Raw genomic sequence first — 21,588 nt, forward strand, 5'->3', positions numbered from 1 at the left:
TAATTGAGGGAATAATTAAAATAGCCATTAGAGTGACTGCATTACATTCTTGAAGATATTTTTTCTTTTATTTTCACTTAGTTAATATGCCAGTAACACATTTCCTGTACTAGGATGACAGCACTCACATACTGTAGTATATTTGTGGAGGATCAGCATTGTTGCCTTAGGATTGGATGTAAGAACTACAGGACACCATTCCCTCTCCATACCATAGCAGGTAGTATATAGTCCACAGTGAGGAAATGGTCAGGGTTGATAACACTACTTGAGTAAGGCTGCAGAGAGCACAAGAAGTTGGGGGTTTATTCTAGGCAGGATCAAGATGTTTTTGTTTAAATGAATATAACAAAATGCTTCCAATTGTATATTTACCAGGATTTGTTAGGGTATACAGATCTCTCTGCAACATACTATAGAAGATAACCTGGGACACAAGCTGCCTGGCTGTATGTGTCTGCAGTCATTGTCCTGGAACAAGCATTCAATAAGGGAACACCAGATCTCCATTTATTCAGGGTGACTATTAAGGCATTAAATGAGCATCAAAGAGAGCAAACAGGAGAATTCTGTGATAATCTGAATTATATTGCTGCAGAGATCCTGTTACTTTGTGTAGTTGATGCCATGCTGAATCCTAGGTCAGGTTCTTATATCTCTCCAAATCCAAAAGTCTTCATTCCGCCCTGCTGCTGAGACCATAAAAAGCTAAATCTTGATTTATGGAACTGAAATATTATATAAAAAGAGAGTTCAGCTGCCATTTTACACAATGTCCACAATCCCATAAAATAAATTTAACCACACTTGAGAGATAACACACGTTACAGTTTTCACCACACCATGAAGGGCAAGGCATTTTTACAATAAGGACACCGAATTGGGTTGTCTAGTAACGGATTATCTCTCACTTCAGAGAGATTTGGTCTCAATTCTTGCCGCATCTCTTGAAGAGGTAGAGGAGGATCCAGGCGAAGCTGTCAAAACGTGGGTTATCCCCCTTCCTCTCAGTCTTGTATATTTCTACAGCAGAAAGTACCGTATTTTTTGCCGTATAAGACGCACTTTTTCTTCCCCAAAACTAGGGGGGAAAAGTTAGTGCATCCTATACGACAAATGTGTTATAAAATTATTAAAATAATATACTCACCCGATACTGCGTGTGTCTCTTCTCCTCGCTGGCTGCATGCAGCGTCTGTCTCCTCTCCTCTGGCAGCAGCGTGTCTTCTCTTGTCTGTAGTGCAGAGCAAAAGAAGCCGGCACAGTGCCACCTGCTGTTCCCTATCCTAACTGCCGTACAGTGGAAAAAAAGCACAGGGATAGGGATCAGAAGGATAATTTGAATGGCACAGAGTGATCAGAAGGGGAAAAATCTTTCAGAATCTTTTTTTTCTAGATTTTCCTCCTTTAAAATTGGGTGTGTCTTATATTCCGGAGCGTCTTATACAGCGAAAAATACGGTAAGTGAAAATCTCCCCAAGCAAAAAATAAATAAAAGTGGTTCTCAGCTTTTACTCCACAATACAATAAACAAATTGACTGAAATGACACTTTATGAAATTCAGCAGTTATGGAATCTGTGATCCCCTTATAAAATGCAGAACTGACGGCATACCAGAAGGAATGTAATGACCATCTTGTAACACTCACAACATTTCCGTACGCACAATATAAAAATAGTTCAGAATATATCTACATGTCTGTTTAAAAAATAGCGCTTCAGAATTTAGTTTTTTTTAATCCCCAAAGCTAAAATATTGTTGAACTCTACAATGCCCTATAAATAAATGGAGCCGTCTCTGGCTAGCAATAAAATAAGATCTCCGCTCTAAACTGACATCCCATAGGCGGCTGGTTCTGTGTGACAGACGGGGATTCCTGGGGGTCAGGACCCTAGGTAATGCGTCAGTTTTCCAGTGTACCAACAGAGGACAGAAGTCACTAAAAATCACATTTCACAGAATTTGGCTTGTTGTTCCTTTAGGAGGTTCTATTCCATCCAGGTGCAGCTCAGCTTTTCCGTAAATTGTGATCTGTGCTGTTGACGAGGGTGGAAAGGGAGGAGCTCTCCAGAGATTCCTCTTTTCTAAGATTCAGGAAGGATTCCCGGGTGATCTGGAGGATCTCACGTAAGCCTCTGTTTTCTTGCTGTTGGGGAACAATGTTTAAGAATGAGGTTCTAATGACAAAGTGGAACCTTATTTACGAATGTGGGAGAAGATATATTCAGGTAAAGTAAATTATCTAAATGCAAAGGTTTTTTTTTTTTTTTTTGGATTTGCATATACTAAGTGTTGATAATGACACTTATAGACAAAACTGTGAAATATTTATGTTGTACACCACCAACGGTTCGGATAGTTTTGCTCTACCCTCCCTGCAAGGCCCAAGGATTACCAGCCAATGCAGGCAGACATTTGGCAGACAATGTTAGGGTCTAAAAATGACACTATCCCCCTCTGGGCAGATGTGTCATCAAAGAGGTTGGCATTAACAATACTGTTCTCACCACAATCAGCCACAATCCACCACCAAGCCCTGCTCATCCCTTCCTGCTACCTGCACACCCAGGAGGAGTCACAGCTAGTAGCAGCCAATCAAATGTCCCATCTGCACAATGGAGCATTGGAGGTGTAATCAATTCTGCTGCTTTCGCCTTACACTGAAGGGCATCGGAGAGACCTGCTCACCCCCAGCTTTATTTCAAAAAGGCAATGTGTTAAACACAAAATCTTGCAATTCACATTGCAAGGAAAGGGATGTGTAGTTTTATTTTTCCCATGGATTTATCTAATTGTCAATTTGGGTTGCTAATATATATATATTTATTAGAACCCCTTTCAGCAGTGAGGGTGAATGGGGACAAATCTCCCCATTCAATTTTAGTGCTGAATGGCTGATAAAAGGAAATTTTATTCCCCGAATCCACTATTCCCCGTGGGTGCCGGATAACTGAGGTTGAACTGTGTGTAGAACTTAGACACAGACACACAATCCTATAAATATCTTATATATATCACTTTAAATGATAAAGATAAATGACAATTTTGTTTAGGTTTTTGCTATAGGTGTCCAAAAAAATCTCACTTGGACAGGAAGGAACCCAGACACCAGTAATACCCTAGGAGGATTATAGCATTTTAAAAATTTAAAAAACTTAAACTTGAAATGGTTTTTCAAGTTCATCATACAAGTTGCAAGGATTTTAGCCAAGCTTACCATCAATGTTTGTTTGTTATCTACCTATAAAACGGACTATCTCAGGATAATTGTTAAAGTCTTTCAAAATGGATCCAAAAACAGGAGAGATTAGGCTTTACTAATGTCACATGATTAAGATTAGTGTGTTAAAATGAACTGTATGGTGGGATAACAGCTGTTCTGCCAAAGATGCAGCTCCCAAATCAGTAAATAAAAGGACACTGCTGGGGATGCCATATTTCTACATAAGCCAGCACTACAGGAGCTGTAAACAGGGTTAGGATTCACCCCAATTACAAGCAATTATCCATCTGCAGCTGGACATTATGGACATTATTTACATGAGAGCTTGGGTAGCAGTTATATCATTTTATATTTTCCATATCTGTTCATCTCACAGCTGAAATGGTAGAAGCAATGACAAACCTCAAGTTTTAGAATCCGGTCATATTCCTGGTTACCACCTTGTTCATCGATTTCAATTGCTCGCTTCATCACCGCCGTCATCTCAGTGATTTTGTCTACATGGGTCTGTAAGTCCTAAACAAAAGACAACAACATCCACTTTTATTTGCAATAAGGAAACAAAAATCTAACTGTAACTGAAGTAAAAGTAAAAAAAGCCTGTTAACCCTCATCTCTCCTGCCTGATGTGCACCAATCTATGCTGTAGTGACTGCTACCTACATGATCGTCAAATAATAACACTCTCTTTACAGCAAATCTCTGGTTAGGATTCCCTCCTTAAAACTCTGTCATTCTATTCACTGGCCTATTCACTTTTGTGTCTTGTAGTGATAAGAGCTGATGGGAGGAAACACAACAAGGTGTATTGTGCTCACCTAGAAAGGTATTTTACAGCTCATTCTTACAACACAGAAGGGCATGACAGCACAAAAAATATTTTTTTTTGCATTTTTGCTTTGCTTAAGGTTGACTCACCTCCACTGGAAGTCTAATTTTGGTAAAAGGTTCCTTTTGAACTTTTCTTGTGCTAGTTTTAGGTCCCTGGGTTCTTGATCGTGACTATTATCAAAATACTGCCCTCTGCACCATAACGCCTTTTTGTGTGGGGTCTCAAGGAGTGCACATTGTCTTCTAAATGTTGTCTAAGGCTACGTACATGCGTGCAATAATTGTCTTTGGAAGGGATCTTTTACAATCCTTTCCAACGACAAAAGACTGAACGAGCGCTGTACATACATAGGGAGGGGAGGGGGAGAACCACAGAGTGGTATCCTGCTGTGCTGTCCCCGCTTTCATTATGATTGTTCCTCGTTCATCATCCGCGGATCCAACAGGACGGTTGTAGGAATGGCAGACAATGAGCGCTGTACACACACCAGATTCTTGTCTAATATCAGCCCAGAGGCGATTATCAGACGAGAATCATCTGACGTGTGTACATAGCCCAAGGATTGATCTATTTAGGGAGATTTAAAGCCTTCTTCCTTCTGCTGGTGATCCATGTAGTTTGCACCCCGGATTTCTATTCATTTCCCTACTATTTACTTATTTTGCAATTACCAATATAAAATGGCACCTGTGGACAATTTTGGGCATTGTAGTTGTGGCCATTCTGCAGGTGCACAGAACGTTAAAGCTTAATATTGAAATATTTGAAACTCATCTTTCACAAAATATTTAAGGGGTTACATTATGTTTGTATGCAGCCAGGCAGCAAAAGGGTGTAATAGCTCCAAGGGACAAGGGGTTTTAAATAGGCACATGAAATAATAGACAATAATAAGCACTGTATACCGCACTGGGCGCTGCGTTACCTTGGAATGCTGCTCTTTCAGTTTAACAACAATACTGGGATCGTCCTTCTTGCTCGCCATCAGCAATCTGAACATTTGCTCTCGGTATTTGCTCATAATCAGCTCCAATGCTGACTGGTGTTCCTCCAAGGAGGTGCGAAGCTCTGGATGAGGAAATACACACAAATTAAAATATAGTTGGAATAAAGAATTAAAACCAAGGAAAAGAATTCTCACAGGGTGGAAAAAAAAAACAATTAGGAAGGGAACAAAGGAATACCGTGCTTCCTGAAATTACTCATACATACACCACATATGAACACACCATTAACAAAGAAATATATTTCCCTTAAAGCGCAAGTGTAATCTGCTGGTATCTTCCTTATCTGGTTCCTTTCTCCCTCTATAAACATGTACACATTTTGAATATTTCTGTACATTTCTGCCCTCTTCTGCCAGACCACGTCTTCTTCCTCTTTCCTAACTGGAAGTTTAGGGAAGTGGGATTAAGCAATCCAGCACAAAATGCTCAAATGTAAATGCTTGGCCACATATTATTATTATTATTATTATCATTAATAATAAACAGGATTTATACAGCACCAACATTACAAATCGCTGTACATTTAAATGGGGGTTGTAAACAATAGAGATATACAGACAGTGACACAGAAGGAGGAGCGCACCCTGCCCAGAAGAGCTTACATTCTAAAAGGTGGGGGAAGCAACACACAATAAGAGGGAAGATATGGAAAGGTGGTAAATAGTGAAGGTTCAGGAGACATAAGACGATGGGTAGGCAAGTTTGAAAAAATTACGGTAGTTTTGAGTGCTTTTTTTTAAATGAGCAGAAAGTAGGGGCAAGCTGTATAAGACAAGGAAGACCATTCCAGAGAGTTGGGCAGCTCTAGAAAAGTCTTGGAGCAATGCGTGTGATGAGGTTATGAGTGAGGAAATCAGTAGTAGGTCATTGGAGGAGTGAGGAGAGCGGCTACTTCAGGGCAGAAAATGAGAAAAATGTCATGACATGGGAAAGGAAGGGGGGGGGTTGAGGCCCTTGTACTGCAAGCTTCATACCAGGATAGCCTGACTAAAATTTGTGTGGAATGTGAAAAGAACCAACCTTTGTTTTCTTGCTGAAGTTCCCTAATCTGACGATTCTCCTGCTGGATTCCCAATACCAGTGTAGACCGTGGCCGGTGTCTCGCCACCTCGTTCAGTTCCTGAATTTCATCCTGGTACTAAAAGGACAATTGGTGCTTACGTCAGAGAATAAAAAACTGCCTGGAATACCTTCTAGCAACTCCACGATTCAGTTGTGTCAGAAGGTTCTTTAGCAATAATTTAATGTGTTATGGCCCTGAACCTAGAGAGGTCCTGCAACTTATGACAAACGTTTTGGCAATGTGTTTTGGGTCAGTTGTTTATAGCTGACTCAACATTAACTTCCTGGACTAAGATACCAATTCAGAAATGATATAATGCAAGAAAAACTTGATAATTAATTGACAGATTTGGTGACTCAACAATAAAAAAAAAAGATCTGTCTGGTGACAAGAACAACTGTCCTTTTTTCCTTTTTTGGGGGGGTAAAGTCTCCAGCCTAATGCAATCAATATATTTATAAAGACAGAACCTTTTTTTGAAAATATTTGAACACTTGAATCATTTTGTGTACATCCAGAATAAGGTTACCAGTCTAAAAATTATGGACTATACGGTTTATCCTGTAATCACAATCTTGCTTGCAGGCAGCAACTACATGAAAAATCTACAAAGCTTTGTATGTAATATACTAATGCAAAGACTGAACAATAAAAATGAAAATGATGACTTTCCATGTTAAGGTAAGAACTATGCATGAAATACAATGGAGCTTCAGCATACATACACCGCTGTGCCATCACTAACATCCATGCGGCACACCACTGACCTGTTTCATTGCCTCCACCCGTTTGTTAAGCACCGTTGTCTGCTCTATGAGGGCCTCCGCTGCGCCGTCATGTTCCCGTAACCTTTCCACCAGAGATTTTGCATCGGCCAGAACCTTTTCGATTGTACAACTCATTTTTCTGGGTGAAAAGAAACATTTAACAGTTATAAGAAATAATTCACAATGAAAAGTGTCCCAGTACAGCAAAGCTGGATAAACCTGAGAATGGTCTGATGTGGTCAGTAACTAGTAACCTTTAAGCAGCACTAAACCCACAATCACTCACTTATCTCATTCCATAATCTTCTTTCCTCTTTAGCTTCCCAATTACAATCTTCGGCTACTTTGCCAGAGATGTGGTAACACACAGGAGTACATTCCCAGCACACACATGGGGAGCCGGGATTGCTGGGTTTCCCTGCACATGTGCAGCTTGACAGAGTTTGACAGCTGGGCTGTGATCAGCCAGGTGAGGACAGTTATTGAAGAAGGGACATTGCTGGTCTCTGTCTGCAATAACCATCTGTCTGAATCACAATACAATGGTAAAAGCAGGACTAAATTCCACTTTATTAGACTTAATGCTGAGAGGGGGAGGTATATGTGTCATGTTAGATGCTGAACTTGTTTTGCCCAGGGGATGATAAAGGTGACCTACTTACCCTATTTCTCTCTCCTTTGGTAGCCTGCACTCCTCCTAGCTGTCCGATTCTCTGGAATGGGAGCAGCCTCTCTGTGAGTAAGCCTGCAAGAGTGAGGAATTAGTAACTATATCACCCATTTACCATCCCTTAGGCAAAATGGCCAGTTAACCCCTAAAGCAGGGAGAGGGACCTACTGCAAGGGTAACTTTTTCCTGCTGTAGTTCAGCTCTAAAGCTCAACCCCATCAAAATGTTTTGGTAGTTTTGAATACAGTATAAAGGAGATATAATCTCTATCGGGGTTTTTTTTCTATTTAGAAAGTTTGGTGATAAGACAGGAAATGATCCTTGCAATCGGGACAAAAACACATTTTATTGAAGCAGGAAAGGGCTGGAACCTCAGACAAGGTTTGCATTGCAGATGTCTTTGTGACAACGGCTCCTTATTTCTTTTATAGGATTCAGAGAGACAGGAAGTAAAGGAAAATACCTCCAGGAGTGTCACAGAAAAAACTTTTCCCCACTCCATCCTAAACTACAAGAAAATTGCTTAGGTGGAGCTGGGATTTATGGCTCAGGGTAGTCCTATATGTCTGCATGCTCATTACCCGATTAGCAGTAGGGACCCTGCTTCTTTGTGTAGTCCAGCATTCCTCGACCATAGCTCCTCCAGAGGTTGCTGGGAGTTCCTTCAGCAATGAGCAATTTCAGCCTCTCCAGTCAGTTACCACTGACACCATTCATTTTTTCGGATCTCTGAATGGGTGACATTCTTCTCACTGACCACCACTCTAATACACAGTGAGACATAGCTATCAATGTATCCCCTGTCACATGGCAATGTTGAACCCAGAATTTTTTTAAAGCTGGGTGGAAAGAAATTGTAGGTGGGTAACAGCTCCTGTATTGTGACCCACCTCTTCAGTAAATACCCAAAAACAGCCGGGTGGTGCTGGTGCCAGCAAACTGAACCACAGTACATGTAAGGGGCATCTAACACTCCTGAAAGCCCTGAATATGAATAGAGTGAGGGATCTAAAAATAGGAGTCCAGGCTGAGAGAATATAACTACTGTGGGTAAATTGTTATATAAACTGATGTAAAATCTGAAAGGCCACAAGTGTACAAACTGCTGTCACTGCTGCCATATAAGGAACAAATGGGCACCTATGTATAGGCAAGAGGGACCAGCTGACCTCCGACCCCAACATGACAACACAGAGCAGCAGACATGTCTAAAGATTTGCTTGCACTTGGACTGATCCAGCAGCTTCTGAAACACAGAAGAAAAATCACCATAAACTTTTTCAGTGTTTGGTGAATGATTTAAGAAGTAAAATCTGGTTTGATTTACAAATGTTGTATCACACAACATTTTGTCATAAAGTTAGGTTTACTTTTTCTTTCCTCATCTCAATGCTGATCTTCTTCAGCCTCATTCACAGGCCCCAATGTCTGCTGCAGATCATTCCCCTACACTGGCTTACTAATAGTCACAGCAATGTTTGATGCCAACATAAAGTGTGGCAGCACTGCCAGCTGCATGTGAAAGTGTGACAACACAGAGGAGCACCTGGGGACAGTTGTCAGCCTACAACAGAAGTGTGTAGTGTATCGTCCTGAATGTTATCATATGCAAAACGTTTGGTTGCATTTTCTATTTTGAAGAATGTAGACCTAATATGACCTTTTTATTGCATAGAACCCTTAAAATAACTTTTGTGTCTTCAGGAAACCCTGCTTATTATCCACAGCTCATAGTACATGGTGGTGGTGAGTGGGAAGGATTCCTCTTACAGAAATAGATCATCGGTGTCAGTGGAAACTGATTTGAAAGGCACAGATTTGTCATTGCTCAATGAACCCCTAGCAACCTATGAAGGATCCCTGGAGAAACACTGATGTAGAAGGACCCTCTGTTGTGTTTTATTGCAGCCTGTGTCACCACTGAGGAAACTCACCCTATCTGTGATCATTGCTATTGAGACAGAAAGGGATGAGCAATCCAACTTAGTTACTGACCTGACCACCAATAGTTTTCATAATTAGTTCTCATCTTAAAGCAAAAGTAAACACAAAACAAAAAAAAAACAAAAAAAAAAATCACACATCTTCAATCCCGCAGATCAGTCCATCCCGTCTGAGGGTTTCTTCCATCGGGTCCCGCTATCCGTGTTTGGCCCGGTGCCGAGGGAGCTCCAGGCGCTGACATCTTCTCCTTTCTTCCGCATTCTTCTTCCTACGTCACCCAATCTCGATTTGAGCAGGTGCGAGATCGGGTGATGTAGATTGGTGAAAAAAACTTGCCGATCCCACTGCACATGTGTGAGATCGACAATTTTTTCCCTAGTGATGAAAGGGCTCCTTCTATGCATGCTTGAGCATGCGCAGAAGGGGAACCCAAGAGCCTTCCGGGATGCGTGACGTAGGTATCCTGGGAGGCTTTGCGCTCCCAAACATTCTTCATCTCCTAGGTGATCAAGAATTAGAGGGCGATGCTGCACCTTTTTTTTTTTTATAAAAAAAAAAAAAGGGTGCTGCACTCAACAAAAACAGTAACAAACAAAATTTTTATTTTAACTAAAGGGGTTGTCTACACTTTTATGTAAAGTAAAAATTCTGAGTTTAGGTACGCTTTAACATATTACAAGAAAAAGAAGCCACTGATCTTTGTAATATATAAGGAGTCAGATTGTGTTGTGCAGATCTCAGCTATGTGTGTGGTATCATTACAAACAGCCAGGCACCGGGGACAATGCGACTCCTGCGCACACATTGTATTATTTTATAACAATTCAAATATAATGGATAAATGTTTGCCAACTACCCAAAATATGCTTCTGACACCACAGCCCTGGTGATAAACATTGGCAGCGCACCTCTCATCATGGCAGCACACCTCTTATATGGTGATAGGTATTCACGCTGCCCACACTGAAGATAAAAAGGCGGCTCAGTGGTTAGCACTCTGGCCTTTGCAGCGCTGGGGCCCAGGTTTTCATCTCAGGCAGCACAATGTCTGCATAGAATTTGTATGTTCTCCCCGAGTTTATTCTCCTACAGGTACATTAGTCACCTATGTAATATAAGTCATTAGGAAGGGGCCCAGTCTGAGCACACAGGCCTTGTGATGTAGTGGAAGGGCCCCTGTAAAATTCAGCATTGCAGTGCAGAGGTGACATGACTAAGATTTTGGACCATACCGCCCCCACAGAGCAAAGAGCTTGCACTGGCCAATCATAACGTGACTGTGTGGCCACGTGTTACCCCCGTCCACCAATCAGAGCCCCCACCACATCTAAATATTCCAAGCTACGGCCCCGCGCTGGACCTTCTACAAAACAATAAGAAAGGATTTTAGGAGTGCTGTGGCAGTCTTGTTATAGACGACCCAATATGGGTCGTCTGATCATAACACCCACCCCTCCTCCTCCTACCTCTAATAGATGATGTCGGGTCACATTCGGAGCCTCAGCACCGCTGTCACCTCTGCCCACTTCCAAACACTGACGTCACCAGCGAGCATCGCATTCCATGACGTTGACTAAGAGCGCCCTTATTACTGCGCATGCGCGCAGGCATACAAACAAATTGCTTTCAAATCAAAATATTTATAGTCCTGTTTTGGAACATTATGCTATTATATACGTACCCAATATAATGTTATTTATAACATACTTTTTTAGGTACACGGAGGCTTAGAGTTTCTATTATATTTGATCAGAACGGGCTGCCGTAAGCCTACCTTGGGGGGGGGGCGAATGGCTGCGCTTGCGCGAGTATTTAGACCACCCTTAAGGTTTGTTTTATTGAAAATAATAAATACGAGACGTTTTTAGTCTCCATTTCTATCATTCTTCATGCTTAACTGAATGGTATTTTAATATGAATATAAAAATAAAATGTAGGGGTTGTATTGTCACGCATGCGTAAACCGGCGTACGGTGGCTGTTTGGAACCAAACAACAAAAAGAACGCGAAGCTGTCGTAAAAGAAATAAAAATAGAATATTTTCAGATTCATTAGATGTCATTGTGTCTTTGTTTTCTTCTAACTAAATCTTATTGTGATTTGTATTGTATGTGTTGTGGAGACCGTACGCATGCACGGCCTGAGCCCAGGGATGTACGGCGAGTGTGGAGTGCCAAGAAGAGTGAGAGCGCGAAGCCGCCATCAATGGCAGATCTGCCGGTGCCGCAGTGATCACCTGATATGAGAGGAACATGGCGTGTGTGATATGGCTGGGAGTGTGATCCCATCACCCAGGGTCCTGTGACACCCCAAACCCTCCATCATCGTAGTGCTGGGCCCAATGAGCAGGTGAGAGCTCCTATGGGTGCTATCATGTCACTGGGTATCAGCCAGGGGCCCTGCAGAGGTGGCTGGGGGTTCAATGAGCACTTTGTGCCTCTCAGGTCAGTATAAGTGACAACAAGGATCTGTAAGGGTGACATTCGTCCCACTAACCTCAGTGTAAGAGACATTCATCCCACTGACCACCCATTATTGTACTGTGAGCTGGGTATATAATAATTATAGTTGGGGTTCCCTGAAGACCTGAGAGGTATTTCATATTTATAACAATATACCCAGTGCTGTGTCCCCTCTGCTAGGAAGTGATAACATCTCTGCATGTTTTGCTTCATCTGGGTGACAACCATTGGCATAGCGATGTGCAGATTATAGAATGTCTCTCTTAGCTATCGTTCTGATCCCCACCTTTGATCCAATGAGCCTCATTTATTAAAGCTCTCCAAGGCTGGAGAGAATACAATTTCATCAGTGAAGCTGGGAGATCCAGCAAACCAGGAATGGATCTGGTCCAGGATTGAAAACATTTGCTAACAAATAGAAAATGACTTTAAAGAAATCCATTCCAGGTTTGCTGGATCACCTAGGTTCACTGATGAACGTGTATTCTCTCCAGCCTTTAATAAATCCGGCCTTTTTAGTCACTGATACAGAAAATAAAATGCTGGACAGGGAAGCCTGAAAAATGCAAACTGCATTCTCCAAGTCAGCATGACAGCCAGGTGATAGCATTTCAGAAAGTGTCCAGCAATAGCATCTCAAAGGACAAGCTGGGTTCTTTATTACCTTGCACTTTGTTTCCAACTCAATTCTCTCTAGATTGTCAGCTCACATGGCCAGGCCCCTCCCCCAAGTGAGTCACATCTCTGCTGTACTTGTTCTATCAGATCAACAGGTAAAGCTGGATGTGATCAGACTGCATGAACTGGCTTTGTATTGCTGGATGTTACTATTGTACTATGTACACAGTGCGTCTGATTTATTAAAGCTCTCCAATACAGGAGAAAATAGACAGTCTGGGGAGAACCTGTGTGATCCAGCAAATCTGGAATGGTGTTCTTAAAAATAATTTGCTATCAGTTGGAAAATGTTTTCAGTCCTGGATCACCCAGGTTCTCCCGTAATAGTCTGTATTTTTAAGTCTTGCAGAACTAATAAATCAGACCCTTTGTGTTAATGGTGTACATTACTTTCTATTTTGTGACTTGTACAGCACCATAGACTATGATGATGCTATATAAATAACATTTTATATTATTAGGGTTTTTTTCCTATTATTTTTAATAAACAGGATTTATAAAGTGCCAACATATTACGCAGCGCTGTACATTAAATAGGGCTTGCAAATGACAGACAGATATAGACAGTGAGTGACACGGGAGGAGGAGAGGACCCTGCCCCGAAGAGCTTACAATCTAGTAGGTGGGGGAATTTTACACACAATAGGATGGGCGATATGTAGTGGTGGGAAGTAGTGATGGTTTTAGGAGACATAAGAAGATGGGTTGGCAGGTTTGAAACAATGGGCTTGAGTGCTCTTTAAATGAGCAGAAAGTAGGAACGAGCTGAATAGGACGAGGAAGACCATTCCAGAGAGTTGGGGCAGCTCTAGAAAAGTCTTGGAGCCGTGCATGTGATGAGGTTATGAGTGAGGAAGTCAGTAGTAGGTCATTGGAGGAGTGAGGAGAGCAGCTTGGGGGGTATTTTTCTACCAGGTCAGAAAGAGCAGCAGAAGAGGTGGGAAGCATGGATAGTTTCTGATCTATTATCACACAATGGTCACATTGTAAAAGAAGATCGAGATGCTGATTTGTATTTTTTATTACTTTGTAGACAAGATGAAAACCTTTTCGGAGTCGCACAAGACGGTGTTTGTGGTTGATCACTGCCCGTACATGGCGGAATCCTGCAGACAGAATGTTGAGTTTGATATGTTGACCAAAAACCGCACGCAGGGGATCATCCCTCTGGCGCCAATTTCCAAATCGCTGTGGACGTGTGCTGTGGAGGCTTCGATGGAGTATTGTAGAATAATGTATGATATATTCCCTTTTAAGAAACTGGTACGTGTTACTTTTATGTGCTTTAATACACATTTTGTATTCGAGATTCTGGCAATGACGGGGTTTCCTGCAACAGGGGACAATGCTAACCCATCGCCATGAAATGTCATGTAGTGATCACCCCACTCTGCATTACAGAATGGAGTCAGTGCAGATTGGGCAGCTTCTCTGGTTTGCTTAGGTTTCTGTGCTATGGTAAATACTGTACGGAGACTTGAAATACCTTAGGACATGTCAGTACTCTCCCCAGCTGGGTGGGAAGAAGATGTAGGTGAGAGGTGACCCATGCATTGTGACCCACCCAAAAACAGCTGGGTGGTTACTGAAAAGTGCTGGGTGGTGCGCCCAGCTAAAAGGTACTGGGGAGAACACTGCATGTTCACACTAGCGGTTTGTACAGTTAACATTGGATTGATCCATAAATTATATTTTCAATGGGAGGCAGTTGATGATGGCAGTGTCGCCATACAAGGTCCAGGGGTGGCTTGCCTCCTCCAGTGCTGTCTCCCTATACGTGAATAGGAACCACGTCACTACTTATATAAGTGTGTTTGCAAGCCTTTTTATTTTTAAAAAAGCATTTTTAATGAAAAAAAAATCTGAAAAATGCCCCTCTGCTTTAGGCTTTTGCATTTGAGTGAAAATGCCTGCATGTGCACTTACACCTCTAAAAGCTTAGGAATGATAGCCTGTTACCACTCCATGGTGCCTCGCATTTGACAGTAGGCCCCCCCAAGCATTAAATGGGCGAGATAAAATACTGCTACTCTGAACATGTCCTTAGTGTGCAGTGTGATTATTATGATTACACAGTATTTATATAGCGCAAACATATTACGCAGTACTGTACAAAGTTCATAGTCATGTGACTAGCTGCCCCTTCAAGGGGCTCACAATCTAATGTCATTACCACAATCTAAGTCAGTTTTATAGGGGGAAGCCAATTAACCAAACTGCATGTTTTTGGTAGAAAAACCCACACAAACATGGGGAAAACCTGCAAACTCCATGCAGATAGTGTCCTGGGGAGATTTGAACCTGGGACCTAGCACTACAAAGGCCAGAGTGCTGCCCATGATGCACGCAGGATGATGACACTGGCCTGCAGATGCCATAACAGTCAACTATAAAACCATTGCCTGCATCAAACCATTTTGTTCTGTTTAATTGTATGATTAGGAAAGGCAAACTTCACATAAAAAGAAATATTGCTGCCTTGTCGTTGAATTTCCTAACTTCCAGTCTGGATGTTTTTTGTGTCTTTAGGTAAATTTTATAGTTAGTGATTCATGTTCCCGGATTTTGAATTCTTGGTCTCAAGAGGACCAAAATCTTCAAGAGGTAAGAGCAAAAATCTACACTTTTATCTACCTATATACCTTTGTTTTGTTACTGAAGTGGATTTGTGACTGTTTTTGTGCCAGTTATGTGGATTCATGATTTTATTGTTGCCAATCATTGTCTGTTGGATATATAACTCCCTGTTGTTGTACCATGTGGAGTGACTTATTGCCATTTCTAAATGTATCTTTTTTTTCGCAGTTAATGGCAGCTTTGGCCACAATAGGGCCCCCAAATCCCCGGGCAGACCCAGAGTGTTGCAGCATCCTGCATGGGTTGGTGGCAGCAGTAGAGTCCTTGTGTAAGATCACAGATTATCAGCATGACTCCAGGACACAGCTAATGGAGAATGCAGAATGCGTGGCAAACAGGGGACGCATCATCTGTCTCACCAATGCCAAGAGGTACAAAACCTTTGAAATTAATCTTTTATTGAATGGTTCATAACATCCAGAAGGACTGTCCTATTTTTTTCTTTTAAGTTTAAATTTTTATTGAATTGAAGAACAAAGAAAAAAACAAACAATATAGGTAAGACATGAAAGAGAATAAAATTTGTATACTGTTGTAGTGGAACATTCAAGGACTGTCCTGTTTAAATTAGGAAGTACTAGTTACCTAAATTTTACACCTGATCCTTTGACTTTTTGAGGTTTAGACTTACTATAATTATATGCAGGAATATCCAGTACTACAGGCCGGTCAGTGGATTTCTCCCACTGGCTGGGTTTCTATCACCTGTAGTACATAGGGAACCTGCTGTAATAATAGGGAACAGTAGGGAACCTGCTGTAATAATATGTTGATTTTTATATGCACATGGTGGATTCATATCCTATATAAAAGTTTTGTGCCCATAACGGAGTATTATATTTCCCAATATCTCTTTGCTTGCAGCAGATAAGTCATTTCCACTATTCTATCAAATTAGTCTTCTGATTATTTTTGTCCATTATTCAAGCCTTATCTTCCCTTTTATTTTTCTCTCCAGTGACAGCCATGTTCAGATGTTGGAGGATTGTGTTAGTGAGACCATACATGAGCACAACAAACTGGCAGCAGGCTCAGATCAGTACGTACACACAAGTTTTTATCTAAAGTGATTTCAGTTTGAAAAAGAAATGAACCTGGAGAAGTAATGTTTTGCTTGTTGCAGTCTCATGCAGATTCAGAAGTGCGAGCTGGTGCTAATTCACACGTATCCAGTTGGCGATGAGAGTCTTGTGTCTGATCGGCCTAAAAAAGAGGTAGGTGCTCTGGTTGTTTTTTTAGGAATATGTGCCAATTATTGTAAAGACAAGTGTTGGGGAAACTGGGAGAAGTCTGTTCAACCATTGGTTTATTTTAGGTAGGTATATATTTTGGGTTATTATTACAATTTATTCAAATTAAATTAGAACTTTAGGCTAGACTATGGACATATTTTTATAAAAGGTTAACAAGCCTGTGTTTACCTTTACTTAAAAGTGAAGGCGGTTTCATTTTCTCTTAGTAGCTGATTTTGCTCCCTCTTCCAAGCAGTGAATTTGAAGCTAAGGTTCCACTACTCCCATCTTCCTGCAGTGACTCAGCAGCTCAGCTCACCCTGCTCCTCTTTTCTCAGTTGTAACTCAGCAGCTCAGCTCAGCCTTTTCCTCTCTTCTCAGTTGTAACTCAGCAGCTCAGGTCAGCCTTCTCAGAATTTACATATTAGGTTAGTTTTCAATGATTCAGGGAAAGGATTTTTTGTTTTTTTTAACCACAAGATTCCTTTGCCTGCCTGCTAGCAACTTTTTCAGTGAAGAATGAGCTACGCATTTGCAGCTCGGTGTACATTTTTGGCATTCTTCTATGCTGAATCTTGTACACGTTAGTATTGTCCTTCCTTCCCAGTCACTCAGTTGGCCAAAGATCCAAATTTATAGCGGAGCAATTTTAGACGTCATTAGTGGCGAGGGAGTGAGGGGGCTGTGTTTAGAGCTTGTTTAAGGTTAACTTTCAACTGTTCATGTTAGAGGGTTGCATTAGGTTTTATAGCTCGGGAAAGGAAGAGTTGTATGTTAGGATTACCTTAAGTTTTAGAAAAATAGTGTATTTAGTAACTTTTTTTTAGTGGTGAGGGGTTAGAACTGGATTTTAACTCTTTCTTACTCTATACTTTAATGTAAAGCTGGCCTTTTACCCCACCTGTCAGCCTAATCCCTATTCAGAAAATCTATGTTCAGTGAATCTATGTTCAGTGAATCGCTAAGAAAACGCTAACACTGATCTGCTTCCCACTTACTGGGCAGTGAGTTTATAGTGATGGAGTCGGTGGAAAGTTACATCACTAGAACCTACAGGCAGATATTGGGAATGTAATTAGTAAAGCTTGTGACATTTTGCCAGTCTATACTTTTTAGGAAGGGGATTAGGATGACAGACAAATATTTACCCAATTTGGGGTGAAAAGTCCTCTTTATGGGTTTGGTTAGAGATGGAAATGTTTTGTTTTTTGCACCAAAATCTCAGCATGTATCTTGACCTTTTCTCTGAAATCCTGTTTACACAATAATAAATACAAATTCCTTTGCTCTTCTTTCTGTCCCCAGCTGTCATCAGTATTGACCAGTGAAGTCCACAGTGTTAGGGCTGGAAGGCACCTTTCTACAAAGCTTAATAATTTAGTCCAGCTTCACTTTGACCTGGCTTCCACCACCATAACTAACATCCCTATGAAGGTAGGTCCTCTTAGTCATGTCCCATCCACTGCCATGTCAGTGTTCTCAAAACGTTTTTCTGTAACTTTTTTTTTACTTTCATTTTGTTTTCCTCTCCATATCATATCTTTCTGTTTTTCACTAGCCCACACTCAGTGTCTCTGATCAGGTTAGTACATTTTGGAAAACACCCCCCTCTCCAGATGCAAGCGTTCCCCAGAACAGTGTCACAGGCAGCTTTCTGCTTACTTACAATGAAGTGACCCCACCTCCTGTGTTATTAGCGCCACCCTGTGGTTGTGTAGCCATGTTTGCCCTCGTGTGATTCCTGTGCTTTCACATCAGTGTTGGTTGGTTCCTTTCATGTCCACAAGCCATTTTGGGCTTCATGCATGGAAAGCGCCTAAATGAAAAGACTTTACTTCTTACCTGTATCAACCAATCATGTCCTCCATTTCATAAGTATGGTGCTGTATAAATGGAAGAAGTTGATGAGTTGATGTGGGCAACAAGAAAAGTTTTCCTGTAGACATTTTCAGTAGTGAGGCTCTGTTTTCTGTATGTTAAAGCCCAATACAACTTTCAGATTTAATCAGAAAAATATATTTCAAGGTCATAAAAACAAAACATGTGTATAGTCATACAGTTTGTTTTCTTCAGAAAGTAGCCACAGTAGAAAAGTCTGGGCAGCTGCAAACAGAGACCCTGGGTTTCTATGTGGAAGCAGTGGTTTTGTTGCACAAATATGATATACCCCTGCTGAGCCTAGCAGTCAGCAAGGAGTATGAGAATAGGTCTCACTCATGGGCCTGATTTATTAAAGGCTGGACAGGCTACACTTTCACCAGTAAAGCTGGGTGATCCTGTAAACCTTGAATACATTTCTTCAGTCATCTGCTATTTGTTAGCAAATGTTTTAAATCCTGCACCAGATCCATTCCAGTATTTCTTTATGACCCAGCTTCACTGATAAAAGAGTATACTCTCCAGCCTTGGAGAGCTTTATTAAATCCGGGTTAAATATGTCTTATATTGGATGTCTGCAGAGAGACCACTCTTCTCCTGGCAGGACACAGGCTTTTCTGTAGCTGCTTTAGAATGACAACAGATTATCAGATATAGAGCAGCTTTTGTTTTTATTCACCATTTTTCTGACCAGGTTGAGGATGAGTAGAACTATAATAGGTATTCATATATTGGCCCTTATATCTGTGGGGAGGTTTATCTGTGACAACATGTTGCCTGTATTACCCAATCACATTCTTCTTTTATTCTTATGGATTGGAATAATTGAAGATTCTGATTGGCAACACAGACCATTCCTCCCTGATTAGTGCAGTTTAAGATGTGTGGACTAATAGTCCTGTCTCTGTCATCAACTCATTGTCAAAGAAGCAGATGAGTGTATTATTCTGGAATCCATTTGCTGGAGAGTTGCTGACATAGTCCGCTAAATGAAGGACTCTCAACAGACAGGGGTCTTCATTTAGTTAACAAGTTACCAGCATGCTCTGCTTGCCAAGTTGCGCAGAACAGGCTTGTAGCTTCCAGATAGCTAGAGTTCTGCACATCAGAGTTGCCCCACTTTGTGGCATCTCCACCCTATTGTGAATTTTACATTTCCAATGTCTTCACCTTTTCATACCCTGCCGTGTAGTGTTCAGTGCCTAGACCATCTTTTCTTTATGTGTTTGTTCTTCGACATTTAAAGATACTCATTTGCATTTCAGGACATAAGACATTTCTTGGAAATTCCTGCTAACCTACATGTTAAAGCAAAAGCCCTTTTAGTATCAATTTATTATCCTGAACTGCACATCAGCAGCTATGGCACTGGCTTGTACTGTTAATCCTCCTCACAGCCCTTATATTTTTTATTTATTTTTATAGTTATCATTTGTCAAGGTTCCTGTTAACTAAATTATTATTGGGACCAGAGGTAATCTAATAAATTAATGGGTGCCAAAGTCTGTTTTTTGTTAGTCTCCACCTTTTGTTGCAGAGCAGAGTGCAGGGTGATAATCTCATCTAGCTGCTGTTTTAAATAAATGAATGAATTGAAAACATTTTTGTATCAAGCAATTATATTGTGGTGTCAGAGCTGAAAAAAAAAATTAGTGTTCCTTCTGTTCAATCTGCTGCAGAATGTGGTGTTGGTGTTGCAGGAATTTCCTTGGAATGGGCTTTTCCGCTGTGCCTTCTTTGAAAGTTTAGTTTCACAGTTTTTTTGCTTTTTTGTGTATTAAGGAAGAACAACATGCTAACACATCTGCCAACTACGATGTGGAGCTTCTCCACCACAAAGATGCCCACATGGAGTCTATAAAGAATGGTAAGCAGACATAAGGAAGGGCATGCTTTCGTCAATGGAGGATCAAGGTTGTGCTTGAAATGTAATGCATGGAAATGGTACTTGACTACACCTCACGATTAACAAGCAAAGTATACTTTTTTCTATATGAAATCATCCTGTTAACAGTTATGTGTGCAGTGACAGGTCCTCTTTGATTTTTTTTTTAGGAGATGGAAACAGTCGGGAAGCAACACTGAAAGAAACAGTCACACTGAAATGGTGCACACCGAGGACAAATAGCATTGGTGAGTGCTCAGAGATCGTTTTTGAATTTTGCTGGATTCAGTCTGGGATGCATCATGATTGCCTGTGCATTTTAAAAGTGAACCTTAGGCAAACAGATAATACACAGATGAAATACATATATCAGAGCTGCAAAAGATAGTAAGGAGTGCTATGGTGTCCTTTCATCACCTACTAATTATTGGACAATAGAGGGAACAGCAGCACACTGATGAACTCATCCTTCTGCTCTCTTCTTTCTGCTTTGAACTTGTTGGACCAGAACTTTGAACATGTTGGATTCCAGAACTATACACATTAGTGAGTGTCTCCGCTCCCTTCTTTGCAGCTATACCAGTCTGTGCTTTTCAGGTCAGGTACCAATGTTTCCTAAAGACCTAGCTCTCATTCTGTGTTCCAGTTCATGCTAGAAGTGTTCAGTAGTATTGGGGTCAGGGATTTCTTCAGGCCACTCAAGTTCTCCATCCTCAAACAATATTTTATAGATCTGGCTTAGTACACAGGGGCACAGTTATGGTTGAACAAAAGATCCTCCATAAAATAGCTGCCACAGGATTGGAGATCCACAGTTGTACTAAATGTCTTGAGACACCTGAACTCAATATTTGGGAGGAGTTTCCATATACTTTTGCCTATATAGTGCAGCTAACCTGCTAACTAAAATATCATTATAGCCAAGTCCTTTATTTTCATGCTGTTCCTGAATATAAAAAATTGCAGCCAATGTGTTCCCTGGTTCCAAGCACTGCCATTCTTCTCTGCCTGTGCCAATGTACACTGGAGCACTGGAGTATCTTGTTTAACTTTTTTAACTGTAGATATTACAGAATGATTAACCAACTTGTATTGTATTTGGAGTTATGAATTAAACACCATGTAGAGGCTATCCCACGGTAGTTCAGAGGTTAGCTCTCCGGCACTTGCAGCGCTAGGTCCCAGGTTTGAATCTCGGCCAGGACAATATCTGCATGGAGTTTGCAGGTTCTCCCTGTGTTTGCGTGGGTTTTCCCTGGGTACTCCGGTTTCCTCCCCCATTCCAAAAACATGCAGTTAGGTTAATTG

The 21,588-nt window shown here is 41.1% G+C and overlaps 2 protein-coding genes across 4 annotated transcripts in view; one reads left to right on the forward strand and one right to left on the reverse strand.

Annotated features, from left to right (window-relative positions):
* Positions 1–1,498: 1,498 nt before the first annotated feature.
* On the reverse strand, positions 1,499–11,090 carry FGFR1OP2 (FGFR1 oncogene partner 2). Of its 2 annotated transcripts, XM_072400133.1 has the most exons (7): positions 10,975–11,043; positions 7,557–7,639; positions 6,895–7,033; positions 6,085–6,202; positions 4,983–5,125; positions 3,628–3,741; positions 1,499–2,148 (listed from the first exon to the last, which is right to left on the reverse strand). In XM_072400133.1, exons 3-7 carry the CDS (start codon positions 7,027–7,029, stop codon positions 2,011–2,013), a joined length of 648 nt encoding a protein of 215 aa, XP_072256234.1. In that variant the 5' UTR covers positions 7,030–7,033; positions 7,557–7,639; positions 10,975–11,043; the 3' UTR covers positions 1,499–2,010. The 2 variants fall into 2 exon arrangements, with proteins under 2 accessions (XP_072256234.1, XP_072256233.1); XM_072400132.1 differs by lacking the exon at positions 7,557–7,639 and having other exon boundaries at positions 10,975–11,090.
* A 432-nt stretch (positions 11,091–11,522) lies between these two features.
* INTS13 (integrator complex subunit 13) overlaps positions 11,523–21,588 on the forward strand; it is a 15,619-nt gene continuing 5,553 nt past the window's right edge. Inside the window, exons 1-10 of one of the 2 annotated variants that reach the window (XM_072400130.1) lie at positions 11,523–11,857; positions 13,682–13,911; positions 15,178–15,252; positions 15,454–15,656; positions 16,244–16,324; positions 16,409–16,499; positions 17,823–17,951; positions 18,076–18,099; positions 20,178–20,262; positions 20,451–20,528. In XM_072400130.1, coding sequence (XP_072256231.1) covers positions 13,687–13,911; positions 15,178–15,252; positions 15,454–15,656; positions 16,244–16,324; positions 16,409–16,499; positions 17,823–17,951; positions 18,076–18,099; positions 20,178–20,262; positions 20,451–20,528 — 991 coding nt within the window. In that variant the 5' untranslated portion in view covers positions 11,523–11,857; positions 13,682–13,686. The remainder of the gene's footprint in view (positions 11,858–13,681; positions 13,912–15,177; positions 15,253–15,453; positions 15,657–16,243; positions 16,325–16,408; positions 16,500–17,822; positions 17,952–18,075; positions 18,100–20,177; positions 20,263–20,450; positions 20,529–21,588) is intronic. The other variant, XM_072400131.1, reaches the window with a different exon arrangement.

Source organism: Pyxicephalus adspersus, chromosome 2 (genome assembly GCF_032062135.1).
Source record: "Pyxicephalus adspersus chromosome 2, UCB_Pads_2.0, whole genome shotgun sequence".
Lineage (NCBI taxonomy): Eukaryota > Metazoa > Chordata > Amphibia > Anura > Pyxicephalidae > Pyxicephalus > Pyxicephalus adspersus.

What these genes read in the sequence shown, in the direction of transcription:
- FGFR1OP2 (XM_072400132.1), bottom strand. Translation starts at nt 7,029, where the DNA reads ATGAGTTGTACAATCGAAAAGGTTCTGGCCGATGCAAAATCTCTGGTG. An exon ending in ACTTCAGCAAGAAAACAAAG is followed by an intron (nt 5,126 to 6,084) that starts GTTGGTTCTTTT and finishes TTCCTCATCCAG; the next exon opens with AGCTTCGCACCTCCTTGGAG. An exon ending in TGAAAGAGCAGCATTCCAAG is followed by an intron (nt 3,742 to 4,982) that starts GTAACGCAGCGC and finishes TCTTTTGTTTAG; the next exon opens with GACTTACAGACCCATGTAGA.